This window comes from Charadrius vociferus, unplaced genomic scaffold (assembly GCF_000708025.1).
Source record: "Charadrius vociferus isolate BGI_N301 unplaced genomic scaffold, ASM70802v2 scaffold406, whole genome shotgun sequence".
In the NCBI taxonomy this organism is placed as follows: Eukaryota; Metazoa; Chordata; class Aves; order Charadriiformes; family Charadriidae; genus Charadrius; species Charadrius vociferus.
Window position 1 is genome coordinate 1,548,382 of NW_009648948.1, and position 16,135 is coordinate 1,564,516.

Sequence of the window (16,135 nt, forward strand, 5' to 3'; positions counted from 1 at the left end):
TCCCTGCCACACATATGAAGCCTACAGACCAACACTCTTAGCCTCATGTAGTCAGCCATAAGCCCAAACACCACAGCTGTAATAAAAAGCACCCCTCAGAAAGCAATAAATGTGCCCTGGGCTTGTGCATAATGCCCAGGAGAGTTCCTAAACAAGGGCAATCCTCTTAGGGGAGAGACTGTATTTTTCGGAGAGCCGTCTGAACACCAGATAAAGAATAACTTAATTCCAAAAAGATTCTGTTCCCAATTGTATACCCCTGGTTGCCATGTATGACTCTAACCTAGAACCAATACACAAAATTATGAAGCAATTTTGAGCTCTACTCAAAAAAGAACTCACTTGGAAAAAACCTCACCAGAACCACCCATCCCACCTGCAAACTCCCTGCAATAAAATGTACACCTAATGGATGCAGAGCATACCTGATTAAAAATTGTAAAACTTGCCAATATATGCCCACTACTACCAAACTGAATACTTCCTCCCACAGAAACATTAACACCCTTGAATCCTGTACTTATTTCCAAAAGGTTAATATACTTTTTCCTGTGCAGTGAATGCCTACACAGTAACTATGTAGGTGAAACAGAGCAGCTACTATTTGCCAGCATGAACTCACACAAATGACCCAGCTGGCAGCAGATGAACATTTCTTACAAATCAATCCCTCTGCCTCTGATCTCTCAGCCTGGATCCTCAAGGGAAATCTAAAAAATCATCTTCGAAACACAAGCCTGGGGAAAAAAATAATCATAAATCTACTGGATACCAAAAAGCAAGGACTCGGGACTAGTTTTATGACATATTATAAATTCCATTCTCCCTATTAGCCTTCTCTCTTCCCCACTATCCAGCTCCTACTTCCCTCCCAGTAACTGTCCTATCACCTTGCCTTCCCCTTGCTCCCAACCCCTATCGGGAACAATGGCCTTTTCTTTCAGAGACAATTTACCTGATCTGTTTCTACACAGAAACCAAGCAATTGTTCTCCGCTTGTATTTTGCTCTGTAATCTCCTGCTTTTACTTCAAACCTGAAAGGTCTGTATGTCCAAAAGCCTCTCTAATTTTTACAGCTATATCCATTGGTCCACTAAACATACCACTTCAGCCTGCAAACCATCACCTCCCTCTGTTCTTAGATCATTACAGCTACAGCAAAGTAACACTAGAAAGCTGGGTGGACCTACATACTAAAATATTGTGTCAGAAATCTTCCTTTAAAAGCCTGAATAATTAAAAAATGCTCACGAAATACAGTTTTCGTTTTGAGATGCTCACGTTAATGCCTTTGTCTTCCCATACATCATACTTTAGACGTGATCCTCTTTAATGTCTGCTAATTTATAAGCCTAAATCATGGCTTATAAAACAACCATGGGCAAAGTGATCTCCTAATGGATTAAATGACACATATAGTAGAGATCAGATTTATTTTCACAGTGAATGAACTACAGGGGAAGGTCTGATAGAAAAAACCCCACACGGAACAAAATGCTATGGCCACATCAGGTTTGTGGATTTCTCTTTATCCCGTTTCTGTTGTGAGCGTAGCTGAGGTTGGTGGCCAGGCATGAAGAGCTGAAGGGCACTAGTGCAGTGCTGCTCTTGAACTAAGCACGCAGAACACTCATTATTTTTGTAGGGCGTGGGGTGAAATCCCAAACAATAAGTTAATAACATCTCTCTAGGTTAGATCAATTATGATTTTCACTGGGGATTCCAGAAGCAGAATTGACTTGTACTTCAAATGGTCATTCTCAATGGAGTTTTCATAGTTCTTTCCATTCCTATGAACTGTATTATGACTAATATGAATCAGAACAGTATTAGAAAAGCATGAAAGATCAAGGCTATTCTGCATTCAAATCATAAAACTATGTCTCATATAAATGTATCTTATTTTGAAAAAGCAGGCAAAGCCATACAACTGCACTAAGCATACCTGTAAGAAAAAAACAGTCACTGAAATAAATAAAGGTTTTTTTCAGTTTAACTGGACCATCATGGTAATATTGCAAAACACAGTCCACATTAATACTTTGACATTAAAATGCAAAGCTTCTGACCAGGTCCTGTGAAGACACATGCTGTACGTGTTAGTCGCTAGCTGTAGTTTATGGTATGTATGTTTCTTTTGCTATAATTTAGACACAAGAAAACATGAAACTTTTTCCAGCAATGCTGACAGCTTTCACTCTGCACCATCTGCAGCAATTTACTGTATTTAGTTCAAAAGAATGGAGAAACGCAGTGAAAGGAGACGAGAATCTTACCGGAAGCTCTGTGTCTTGGCATTTGCACCCAGAGCAAGGCAAGACTGGGCATTGCTGCTCACGGAGCCCAGCAAGTAGGAGAACAGAGTTGTTGGGCATCTTCAGGGGAGGGTAAGACACCTAGCGAGACCCAACTGCCAAGAGGACGTCGGGAAAAATTTAATAAAGGTGTTGAAGACAGTGTCCAGGCTTGGACAGTTGACAAGGTGCTCTAAACGCACCTGCTGTCACTGCTTGGTTCCTCATACGCAAGTCACTCACTGGAAAGGTAACCAGCAGCGCAGTTTCCTTACTTGGGGAGCATCAGAATGAGATTCGGTGTGTTGGTTTTATGGACTTCAAGGCTGAAGCAATGCAGGGCCTCTTGCATTTACTTTTAGTTACTCAGTCCTTCTGTCACAGTGAAATTTCTCCCTAAGGATACCAATGCTGCTAGCCAGGCGGACTTCAGATGCTTTACTGTGACGAGATTCAGAGTTCATTTAAAACAAGTGGGATGTATTCCATTTTCTCAGTTATAAGGAGTCAAGATGTAATTATATACTACCAGCATGCTAAAGAGAAAGAATCTGAGAGGGTACAATGGGAACAAAAGCCAGAATAAAGAATACCAATTATTCTTTTTTTCTAGCAGCTATTTTTAAATATCAGTGTATGTCAGTCTTCAAAACTCAATGAATTTACAATGTATTTTTGTCATTTTTATGTGCATAAAGTGCTTATTTTAGTAGCTTTTTAGTATAGTATCTTTTTCTTTTTGATGCTGATGGGGAAGTACTTCAGTACTTTCATACCATTTTGATTTGATGTCTTACTTTTGAAAAAGCCCTAAAAAGACAGGTTGCCGGCCTCTGGGTGAGAAAAGAGCTACGGAAAGGTCCTGGAAAAGCTGAGTATAACAAACAAGTTACACGTACCATCGTCCTTGCTGCATTACACTTGTGTGCACTTACTATTTATCAGTAATCCTTAGATTTATCTAACCTTAGTTTTATCTTTAGCAACATAAAAGATATAAGTAAAAGGTAAGCAAGGTAAATACACATAAATATTAAGCTACCTGTGGAGTAGAGGTCAACAGTATTGTTTACAACTATTAGGTAAGCATTGTGAACATGACTGATCCATTCATGCAAATGGCTGTACTCACAATAAGGGGCATTAAGTATCTTCAGCAATGAAAATATAAAAATCAGCTAGTATAAAATTCTGACAAAGACAAGCTCCTGCTGTTTGTATAGCTTATTTAGACATGTGCATGAAGTTAAACACATCCTGAAATATTGAATAAATCAGAACACCAACATTTTGTACCTGTTTCCCAATGACATAAAATGACAGTACAGTGGGTGGAGTTACAGATAATCAGGTCCAATGCCTTTTTACTAAGTTGTGCTTCTTCAGTAAAATCTGTATGATCAAATGCCTACTTACTTTGGAAGGGGAGCCTTCAGTGATTTTCACCAGCTGCCAGAGAATAGAGTAATGGGAACACTGCAGTGCCTGAACAACTATCTGTAACAGAGGGAACACAAAGAATCCCAGCACATTGGAAATATCAAGCATACCAGTAAAGCATATGCAAAATATATCATACATTTTGGGGAGAAGAAATAGGAGTAGCTCTTAGGTACTACTTTTTGTTTTGAAGGATATTGTTTTTCATTAATCAGTTTGGTGCACTAAGAAGCCAGTCTACTGCAGGTGAATAAAATACTATGTAAATGTTGGGAAACGGAACAGAAAACTGCGCATTAGAGTAGAGCAAGAGGTGATATCACAGCATGACAGGAGTACAACCCAATATCTACATAGCTCAGTTCAAAAGCATTTGTTTAATGCCTCTAAATCTGACTTCACTAGTAAAACAATCTGGAAATTTGTTCCATTGTCAAATGAACATGTAGCCCAATTTCTAAAAAAAGGGAGAAAATACAAATTTTCTCATGGAGAAGACTAGGCTCATATTTACAGTGCTCATAAAATCATCCATGGTGTCTTTCTAAAATTTCAAATCCATAATAGGCGCTAAAAATTTCAAAATCTTTTTGGCTTGAAAATGCTTCCAACAGTTTGCGGCTCTGTGCAGAATAAATCACATTTGTAACAGTTCTAACCACTTGACAAAATACTTTTTTGAAAGATCTTACTATAGACCAAACCATTCCTTTTCAGCAAACTCCTTCTAGTGGACTGGGGAAAGAAATACTGAAGAGAATTCAGATTTCAGAACTTTTTTCCTAAGATCTTACAGAAGTATTTGGGGAGCCATATCCCAGAAACTGAAGATGGCTGGTAGTTGCATGGACAGTTTTTATCTGCTGGCCCCTTCCCTCCAGGTAGCACAATTCCAGCAGTAAGTAGCAACTGCAGAGAGAGCAGAAGGTCCCACAGCTTAAGGCCATGACTTTCACATGGCATGTGGCAATGCGTCCTCCATGTGGTCCTTTTTAGAAAATACTTTTACAGAACTTCATGAGAATTTTTTTTTTTCTAAATGAAATTGAGTTAGAATTAACAACTGGCTTCTAATTCAAATCAAAGTATAAAATGTGCTGAAATGCTGGAGTAGGCAGTTTGTAGTTTAAACTGGAATCCTGGGAGAATCTGAAATGGTCCTTGTGCTCATCCATGAGAAAACTAAAACCGAACTAGGAGGAAACAAAGTCCAAGATGTGTCCACTGAGAGAACTCCACTGGAAAGGCTGCCCAGCATCCCTGCTAAATGTTATTCTTGTTTCCTGGATTTCATAGCCTTCCATCTTACCTTCAATGCACAATAATACTTTGTGATAATTCTAATTGCAGCCAAGGTTTACAAATGCTGGGTTTCAGTGTAAACATCACGATTTATGCATTGCTTTTCACAGCCAGGAATATTAGTTATTCCTTACTTTACAGAGAGAAAGGTGAGGCAAGGAGCTCAAAAATCACAGAACCCAAGATTTTTCACCTCCTGGACAGTGCCTCGCTACAATATAAATTTCATTCAAAACTTCATGTTTTTCCCAAATAACTGAAGTCTAGTGCGTTAATCTTTTGAATTTCTCTATGACCAGATTCTTTAAAACTCTGAATCCCCAAATGACGCGGTGCAGGTGTTGCTAACTGTACCTGTTCTGGCATAGCTCCGTGTTCAATTCCAGTTCTTAGTAATCTGTAGCAGTTACTGAACAGATCCCATTTTGTGAGATCATGCGCACTAGAAACAGAGATAATAAAGAGCGATTAGTTCTGTTCCTCAAAACTCCTCATCACCGCGAGAACGTAGTCCGACCTGGCAGCTCAGTGAGCTTTGGTATTTTTGCAAAGCTGAGATAATACAGCCTGCTGACAAAGCAGCTGCACAATTAGTTCACACCATGCTAAAAGCAGAAGTTAGGCTTTCTGATAACTGAGGAAAAATGTTTTACTACATAGGATTTTTGTAGGGAGGACATTAAATCCCTGCATACCATACATCTTTAAAGGTTACTTAAGCGTACCTACAAGCTCCTTCTCAGTGTTGCCTCTAAATCATCTTTTCTCTTTGGTTCTAAACATTGACAGAACCCCAGAGGCACTTCTCTGGCATTGCAGCAGACACTATGGCCAAACTCTAGCAACATATACTGAAAGAAAAACGGCTTTAAGCAAAATAAAGTTACATATTTTTCTGCCATATCATTTGGAGAAAAATAATATACATTATCACTAGATATTAAATATCCTGAAATATCTAAAGTAAGACAGCATGATATACATGTAGATGCGACAGAGATGGTGGCTGCTGCCCCCTGTTCATTGTTTCACGTTTCAGTTGTACCAACCTGAATACAAATGAGATTAGCAACATACATTCTACAGCCTTACAGACCTCAACAGCTTATGATATAGCCTTTTTAATACAGAACTGAGAAATACAGAAGAAATTACAAAACATCCAGTTGCCTGGAAGACAAAAATTCTCTCTCGCAAAAAAAATTTAGGTTTAACACATTTTTCTGCAGTGGAATTAAACTGAGATAATTTGAAACAGTTTACAGTATGTTTATAAAAAAGCAAGCCACCTCAGAATGATCAGAAACTTGGTGATTAAAATACTCACCTGGAAGAAGGGATACTCAGACTGAAGTGGCAAGTCTAAATTAGCTAAAGCAGTCTCTGGCATCTGGCTCCCTTTCATTCCAGCACCTTGATCACCAAGAGACGCTCACTTTTCCCACCCCTTTGTGCCTTCCCTGCTTTGGAGCTGCGTGACTTTGTTTAAATAATTAACTACCATGCTCAGCCAGAAAGAATAATTCTCTAAATCAGAAACGGTTGAATTGAAGACTGGGAATGCCTAGATCCTCTGGAAACCTCTATATGAAATGCTTCCCAGTCTGGAGCGTTAGTCCTGGAAAACCTTCCTGATAAAAGTTGCACAGACAACATAACAATTAATGCCCTTGTGCTGAGAGCAAGCGAAGTACGCACTCTAGGGCTGTGTCATTAAGCCAAGGTGCATCTTGACTTCTAATTCAAATCCATTAATAGAACAATAGGAAAACTTGAAAAAAAGGAAACAAAAATGTAAAAATACTCCCCCTGCCTTAGATTCTGGATGGTCTTCAAAGTATGAAAATAAAGTGTTTCATAGACAAATTACAGGCTGTCAGAGAACTGCCTCTGACTAGTGATATTAAGCACATAGATGCTGCTTCAGCAAATCACAGGGTTGCTAGCAAGGCAGAGTTGTACCTCCTTAATTACAGCGCTGTAATTAAAGCAGTAAAATCTCCTCAGTGTGCAGAGGCAGATATCAGCATAGATTATCCTACAGAGAATACGAAAGGAAAAACTGTCTCATTTCTGTCTTTTCGTATAAGAGCCCTCTGTGTCAGGCAGCCATCAGAGGGGGCATGCCTCACTGCCCTGACAGCGGGCGGCACCGTAGCTCTTTGCTCTCAGCCAGGCCTTACAGCTCATTTTGGGAAGAACTTTTCAGCTTCTTGGAAAATTCTAACTATATACAAGTTGCACAGAGCTTTTCAATATAAACTTCCTTAAAGAATAGCCTCCACATTAAATTTAGGCATATTCTGGTACAACTTTGTCTCTTTCGAACCACTTAGCAATCAAAACGATACTTATAAAGGTACCTTAGACACAATACAATTCTCCACAGAGGTTCAGATTGACATAAAGGCTCCTAGAATGAAAATTCACACCACACAGAATTTTCCCTTTGTCCCTTCCATGTCAGAATCTTCATTAGAGAAACCAAGGCCCAACATTTCCTCAAAGGCTTCTTTCTCAGCAACTACTTTATCAGTGCACTTTTAGAAGATCTGGAAGGTACCAGCTGTTAGTCTGCAATTTCACCTTCTTCTATTGATTTAATTTCTTTTGGCTCCCAGTTGATGACAGACAATGACAGTATCAGACAACAGTCTCACTTCTTTGAGATGAGAATGCTTAATGCGAGTTTTGAATCGAAGATCCTAATCTCATAGCTAAAGGTTCAGCAAAAATTCTGTCTCGATGGTATGATTGTTTCCTTTCACAAAGAAATCACATCAGATGTAACATTCAGTAGAGTAATTAAGAGATTTCATTATGTCTTTATATGCAAGCAGATATCAATTAGAAATTCCCACTGAACTATAATAAAAAATAACAAATCAGCTGAGAGATGATACAGCTTTGATTCTTTTCTCTTTCCTATTTTTTGAAGGTGAAGGTAGCTGTCCCCGACCCCGATTTGTGTGTTATTCTATAAAGCTTTCTTTATAGTCTGAATTAACTCTCTAGAGATTTGGAACCCTAAAGGAAAAACTATATATGGGAGACTCAGAAAAGCCTTAAGATTTGTGCTTCTTTCTTGGATGTGAACTACAGCTTTCACCAGTCCTCTCAGGAAAGGCAGAAGTGGCTCCAGCATGTTACCAGGGAGACTGAAAACCTAATTTGCACATGTGTCAGCCTGCTGTACTACGGAAATTAGTAACGATTTAATGATCTCTGTGGGACTCTTGTTGAATGGAAACAAAGAGTAGATATTTCAGAACCATTTCATACAATGGTCTAATGCAGAATTCAGGAAAAGCGAAGACCACGCAGAGAAAGAAAAGAGAAATGAAATCACTAAAACCCATTTGTATAAAAGGGGTGGCAGAAGCAAGGTCCTCTCACACTTTGTGATAAGGAAGAAACAATTTGTGGTTCTCAGCCATCTGCATATGAAGCTTTCTTACATGCTGACCAGGAGCAGTTACTTCCTACAGTTGATAGGAGGGGAAGGTTAGGTCTTTGTCCACAGTTCAACTGAAATTTTCCAGCTTGCTCTACAATTTATGAGGGTGCCTGTATGTCTAAGTGAGAGCAGCAGCAGCCTGAAAAGCCACTGCCTGGTTCCACTGAGCTGGTTCACACTCAGTGAGGAGCTTCTGTGCAATCCACACAGTTAGACTTTGCCTACAATTCAACTAGAAACTATCCCTGGCATTTCTGCAGGAAGAGAACACATCTTCCAGACTCTCACCATAAACTAATAATAATTATTATTACTACTACTATTTATTTCTATAATTTTGAGGAGAAATACCTCAAAGGCATTGACAAATCGAGAGAAACACCTTCCTCCAGCGCTCTCCTAAGCTGAGACTCAAACCACGGATTCAGCCTGCATCGACTAGTACCAGAGGTAAGAAGCGTCCCTTCTGCACTGACTGTCATGCAGGGGAGCGTGACTTTTAGAAAGATACTCGTAGGTGTAAAAGCTTTAGTGCAAGGGATGGTATGCCACTTACACATCAAATTTGTAGCAGTAATGGCATTAACTAAGCAAGGACTCAGATTAATCCAAACAGTTATACTAACAAGTACCACTAATCGTTCATCAATCTCTATTTCATATTTCAGGTCATAATTTCTCATTTCTTAGCACTAGACATCAACTGATACTTGCCATAATGATGAAATTAACATAGTAAATTTCTGAGGGAAAAAAAAAAATCACCTACTTGTGAAAAGAGGTTAACCTCTTCAATGTGGAGAGCACATTGTATATGTCATCATCATCAGCTTCTTCTCCCTGAAAATGAAAGGAAATCCATTAAGAGAGTTCAGCAATCCAGCAGAGTACGTTACTGCACGGGGAGGAGCAGATTTCTTTGAGGGTTTATGCTGACACCAAAAGTGACTCCAAATGACTTTTATCTAGACACCATAATTGTTAATATTTAAATAACCACTGCATAGCACTAGGAAATAACCAAGATCATCTGACAATATTCAGCAGTATCACTGTGTTAATACTTAAACCAAAACCAGTATCCACTAGCAGTAGCAATTATTCCCAAGAATATAATCTGAGTTCTACCTTATTTTACAAAGGACTGAACCACACATTCATGTATCCCTAGTCTAAAACAGCCGGACTGAAATGCTTTACTGGCATAACTGATCCGGAATGTGGGCTGGGGATGGAAGAGAAGTAGATTTCCAATCTCCTTTCATCTTTACTGCTTGTAGTGTTGGAAAGTGGTTCTCTGAGGCCCAGAGAGCACACTGCCTGTGGAAGAGGACTCCCTATGAAGGGCTTCTGAAAAAATACAGCTAGGGACTGCGAGGCAGCAAAGGGGAGGGCAGCACTGGATCTCCTCAGATCAGAGAATCCAAGAACAAGAGGACTGACGCTATAGTAAACCGAACTCAACACCAACGGGACTGCTGCCTTCCAGAAGGGTACATGGATGACAGAGGAGGAGCTGACAGAACTAGAGGACTGGTTCTTGTCTTGCCTCCTCTTCAAAGCTGCTGTGTGGAGGAGAACGGGTAAGTCAGAGAAAGAGCAGCTGCTGTACAGCAGGAGGAATCTAAGCGTTCCTGTATTTGCTTACTGAGTTTGGGATTATGCTTAAACAAATTATCTGTGGGTGTCTCAGCAATACTAATAAAATGGTGAGTGGATCTTTTCTTGGGTGACACTAACCAGGGAACAGAATGCCACCTCTGAATCCTTGAATGGATCCATGGATGAATAATGTCTATACAGCAGAACAGTGCTGACTTCAAGGGGGCTCTTCCAAAAAAGCGGCATGTCCTCAGACAGACCTAATTTCTGTTTGTTACACTGGTTGTTACCCGACTGCCTCCAGAGAGAACAAACATGGCATTCGCTTGGGAGACGTTCAGAAATAGAACAACGAGAAGAAGCTGAAAGGAGACATTTTCATGCCTTACGACAAGATGGTATAACAGAAATGGCACGTCAGTGTCAAAGAACTGGGATTCCACTTGCTTCTTGGTCTGATTCTTGAAAAAGTGCGTAGGCACTTTCTTCTATAACACAGAAGAAATAACATAGGAGGTTTGTCCCTGCATACAGACCCAGACTGAACCTTGGTTCTGGATGCACGGATACTGAGGACCTCACCAGAGTTCCTAAACCTCTGTCAGTGGGTACCAATGGAAAGAGCGAAGGCCACTATTTACGGTGATCAGTTGCCAGGCATCTGGTGTGGAGACAGCTGGTTCTGAAGCTTGATGTTGTACTGGCAGTCCAACTTGAGCCCTTTTTGCTACCCAAGTCAGCAACGGATTGCCTAAGGTTTTTGCCTCAGAGCTTTTGGTCCGGTTGGCCAGAGGTGAGGAACTTCAAAATCCACAGCTATTAAAACAGTCAGTTAAGACATGTAGCGTGGCATTAGCTGAAAAGATTCACTTCCCACACACAGATGGGCTGAGATGTAGCCCAAATTCTGGATTATCTTTTCAGGTTCTGCTCAGAAGTTTCCAAGAAAGTACATATGGCAGACAGGTAGACAGCAAAGTAAATGTATTCTATCAAAGAACGTACAGTGGCGCACTAACTCCTCTGGGTTGTGGAGTGCCTGCTTCCTGCACGCACTGCCTTTTTCACTCATGTACATTCCTACAGCAATAGAAAAATTTTTATTTACTCTGCAATATGACACAGCATATATACAGTATGCCTGTGTGCAGCATATTACTTAAAGTTAGAAAAAAGCTCATTTTCTTTAATACGCAATTCTGAAATACAGACTGTAGCTTGACTTTCTACAAATGAACATAGGAAATTAAATGTATCTGCCGTAGTGCAGTGCATGACTAAAAAGTGAAGAAAAAGATCTATGCAGCCCTTAAGTTATGCTTAAAAAGCATGAGAATTACAACAAATTAAGTAGTGCTACACGAAGCTAAATTGATGTAAAGCAAGAAAAAATGAGTAAGGCTTCTGTTCTTATTTAATGTATTCTGTCTTACACATTTTGAAGGATAACTTCTTACAAGTAAATCCCAGGTACCTCCAGGTTTCAGACTTGTATCTTTATTTCATTCTTTCCAGAGCTCTTTCAATATGCCATTATAAATATTTTACTAAATCCTCTCTTCCATTCAAGACATAATCCAATCTCGATTCTGCTGCTTGCACATCCATTTGGGACTACTGGAATCACCACAAGCCTTAATGTAAATGCACCTTTCTCTGCATTTTTCATTAGCTTTCACCCATTCATCCATTTAATTTCTTATGTGGCCTGTTTAAATACTAGCCTAAACTTTCAGACACAGGATTGTCCCATGGTCTTTTTTTCCCAGCTTCAAAGTTTTGCATGCCTAATGGCTAGTCCGAGGGATTTTCTACACAGAGAAATAGCTCCAAATAATTATGAAAGAAGTTGCAGCTGCACTACATCTTCAGATGGATAATTTCATTACTTGGTAAGAATGTTTTTTCTGCAGTTTATCATGCGTATTTTAGGTAGTCTAACTAAATTCAGTTTAAGAAAACAAACCTCCTGCAGCAGATCCTCTACAGAATGGTTGAATCGATCCACAAATTCATCAATAAGTTGGCTGTGGGCTATGTCAACTCTGTTCTGGATTGTATATTCTTCACTACAGAGTATGCTGTAGGTTTTGCTGCAGGCTTCCAGAACATCTGATTCCACATGCTTTTCCACAACAAATTTAATCTGTTTCAGTAAGGCATCCAGATGCTGTAGATCAGAAAAGAAGTTCAGCTTCCAGCTTAAGCGAACAATGAAACTCAAAGAAAAAGTCATTCAAAGAATACACCAAATCAAGGTTAGATTACTAATACGCCGAATGAAGGCACAGTACTGTGTGACTAGAACAGTAATCAGATACATGAAAGCAACCAGACTTCTTGCCCAATGTACTATACCTTTTCCATTCTGCCCGTGCTATAGATTTCCAGATCAAAATACTGAGGGATTTGCAGGAGATTTGCAACCTTCTCGGCATCAGCAGAATACTAGAATATCATTGAAAAAAAACACCAAAAATAATAATGAAGTAAAAATAAACACCTACGCTACAGAATGAAAAAGTTTAAAGACAGTTGTAAACACCAGTGAGAGATTTATTTTCTTGAAAGATGTACCTTTGATAGCAACATAGGAAGTGCAATAATAAAATGCTCAGTCAATTTGTTTCTGTCATCTATCTGAGTTTTTCTTTCTTTTGCTGTCAAGACCTGCAAGTGATCAAAAATAACTAAAGTAAATACAATTTCTGCAAATAGCATTCATTAATTTTTCTAAAGTTTGTACTACAAACAAAAATCCATGCAGGGGTATTTTTAATAAATCAAAAGAGGAGGGAATAAAAACCCCAAACACATTTGGACTGAAGAGTGATTAAATGGGAGGACCATGTGTCCTAAGAAGCCGTGATTGAAAAGGAAAATATCATGATATTGTCTCGGCACATCAACATTTTTTTAGGATTGAAATTCAAATATAACCCAAGTCAGTGGAAGTTTTGCTATTGCTTCCAAGCGAATTGAGCTCTGGCTTTCACACATTAAACAACGTGTTAATGTAAGACCTCAGGGCGAACTGAAGCATAATTAAGAAAACCAAAACCAAACCACACTGTAACAGTGATTTTCATTAGCAGATTCACGGCCTCATCTCTAAACTGGAATGTAATTCTCAGTGAGAACATACATCCAAGTTCATGGAACTCATTTACAAATTTCAGTGACAGATATACTGAAGCTACTAACGCCGTCATAGCAAAACCACCTTGAAACAGTGAATAGAGAGACAATAATCAAAACAGCATGCTTCATAAAAGCTTAGATCTGGCTTCTTGGCTTCAGAAAAGGAAAGAATACTTTTGAAAACAAATAATGAGAATAAAATACTCAAGTTAGCTAATGATTTATGTATAGCAAAGCTGCCAGACTGCACAATAAGGGTTACAAGCTAAAGTCAGAGAAGAAACTATTTCACAAGAAGGTGAGCGCGTAATTAGAAATCTGCTCCCATTTCAACTCAGAGAATATGCTAGCGAGATCATGAGAACATGACAAACCTCTACTGACAAGTCAGAGATCCCTGCAGTTACCATCCCACAACTCATGATCTAACTGAAAAGAAGCAAAAGCTAAATGTCATACCTACATCTCTCTGTAAGTGAAGAGGAACAGCTGGAAACAAAACACGTGCTTGGATGACAGGTAGCCTATTGTGTCAGCAGGAATCCAAAATAACCATTGAGCGAAGGGGAGTAGATTTGCAACCAGGGTAAGAAACCACTTCCATAGTACATGGCAGACAGATGGATACACACAGCAGCAACCACCATTCCTGCACCAGCTGGCAGTGTGGAACCACAGATGCCAGCAAAAGCTGCCAGCTCGCTGGAAGGCCGCAATGCAGTCAGGCTCACACCCCCTAACGACCCAGGGACATTCTGGTGACCAAATATTGCTATTCAGTGGTGCTGTCAATTAATCTGGGGCCCTAGGATGATCTCGGGACTCTCTTGATCATCCTTCAGAAGGTGAACTTTATTTTACTGAAGTGTTTTCTTTAGCTTCGAAGAAATACAGACATTGAAAATCTAAGACTAAGCAATTTGCTACCTACTGAACTGTAGATGTCTTGAGATAAAAAAAGACCCAGAAAACTAATAGTGACATTATTTGTGCTCCAAACAGAAAATACAAACATGAAATTTTGTGTTAAATTTAAAGGTTGCTTTGTCTGCTAGAATGGTTTGCAGCTATAGACAAAACACAGTTAAGTTGTGCTTACAATACAGTTTTGGTTACACAGGATAATACATGCTTGTGTAAATTTGAGTAAGCGCATTCACAGATTTCCCCCTCACCCCTGAAATGTTTTAATAAATTAGGAATTTCTTCGAACGTGCTTTATAAATTAAGGTACATTAAGCATATTTAAACTGATGGTTCCTTGGAGCTTTTCCTGGGATGCTCTTTCTGTACATGAGGCTAATCTGCTTTTGGCGAATAAAAATTAAGAAGCTAAGTAACTGCATTTAGTTTAGCAATAAAGAATGCTAAGTCTATCTCCAGATTTCACCTTCGTTAAGTCTGTGGCTTTCTTTAATAAACTAGTTATGATTATTCAGAACAGAACCTAACAGAAATACCAACTGTTAACATGGGTTTATTTCATTTTAGTCTAACCTAAGTAAGAAGGGGACTACGAAAAATCAGGGAAACACGTTTGGGAAGCTAAGGCTCTTTTGGAACACGGCTGCTGTATTTATGAAGAATACAGTTGAAAGCCTGTTGATCACCCTGACCTTGTCACTTATACTGAAATGCTTAAAAGTGCATGCCCAGCCTTAGGAACAGACTTCCACTAATCCCCAAACAGTCTCTATAAAAAAAAAAAAAGAAAGAAAAAGGCAGCTAGATTGCAATATGACCAGAATGTCAAATTCTTAAATTTTTAGGGCGCTCAGTGTAAGAGGCCGAAGAGGATGGATACATAAAACCCCAGATGCATTCAGGTTGGTCCCAGTGCCACCCCGCCTGCTCCATGCAGAGCCAGCTCAGGGGTCAGACTGGGGTGTTCAGACCTTGCCCAGTCAGGTCTTGAAAACTGCCAAGGATGGAAACTGCACAAACTCTCAGCTTCTATTCCAGTGCTTAACTGCTCTCACAATGAAGATACTTTTGGCTTTTTCTGCAATTTTTATGTCCATATTAGGAGTGTATTCCTAATTCAGACTATTCTGAAGACAGTCAGAGGTAATCTTGTTCTGCTCCTGAGCTCTACACTTTGAATTCTAATCTAGATTTAACATTAACATTAAGGGCTGTAGATGTGGGTACATTACAAGTGTAAGCCAGGGGTATGATAAAAAGATCATCTAAAAAAAAATCATAAAAAGAGATTTTCATGCTGTAAATTTTTATTACTTAACTTGGCAATGCAAAGCCCAAAATCAAACAAACCCCCAAACACGTCCAGAAATAGAATTTCTACTATCTTTCTTCAAAAATGTTCACATGAAACAGGAAACACCAATTATAAAAATCTAATTTAAAAGTATCAAAATGTGACATTGTAGACAAATATTGCATGTTACTACAGTAACAGACACAGGTCTGAGCTACCTACTGCAGTACAACTTACTCTCTTGCCAGTGCCTCTGCCTACTGGAGGATGTGCTTCCGCAGCTTGTCTGATTGTACACACCATCAGCTCAATAAGGGCACTCTCCTGCCGATCAGACATTGCTATGGAGGGAAAAGAACAAGTAACATCAGTTCCAGTGTGTGTGCAAGACATCTTAAAGAAGACAAATCTGTGAATGCAGTTGTAAAACACAGGGAATAGTGAACAATGTAATTTTGTCCCATTTATAAAACCAAGGCTTTCTCGCTTGCTCTTTCACATCATCTCAAAATGAATACGGCAGAACTGAAAGACGACCAGAGAAATGAAGTCTGGAAATAGGATGAATGAAGGGGAATATAACAAAGATCTGCAAAAAGCATAACGGAGGACAGAGAGCGACTGACTGTTCACTGTCATTTCCTTACAAAATATTGTCACTGTCATGAAGTGTTATTTCT

At 39.3% G+C, this 16,135-nt stretch overlaps 1 protein-coding gene across 2 annotated transcripts in view; it reads right to left on the minus strand.

Annotated features, from left to right (window-relative positions):
* Positions 1–16,135, minus strand: part of STAG1 (stromal antigen 1) — a 151,121-nt gene that overhangs the window by 31,517 nt on the left and 103,469 nt on the right. For both annotated transcript variants that reach the window (XM_009887368.1, XM_009887367.1), the window contains exons 15-21: positions 15,693–15,796; positions 12,674–12,766; positions 12,455–12,544; positions 12,063–12,266; positions 9,264–9,334; positions 5,392–5,479; positions 3,712–3,792 (exon numbers count right to left, since the gene is read on the minus strand). In XM_009887368.1, coding sequence (XP_009885670.1) covers positions 3,712–3,792; positions 5,392–5,479; positions 9,264–9,334; positions 12,063–12,266; positions 12,455–12,544; positions 12,674–12,766; positions 15,693–15,796 — 731 coding nt within the window. The remainder of the gene's footprint in view (positions 1–3,711; positions 3,793–5,391; positions 5,480–9,263; positions 9,335–12,062; positions 12,267–12,454; positions 12,545–12,673; positions 12,767–15,692; positions 15,797–16,135) is intronic.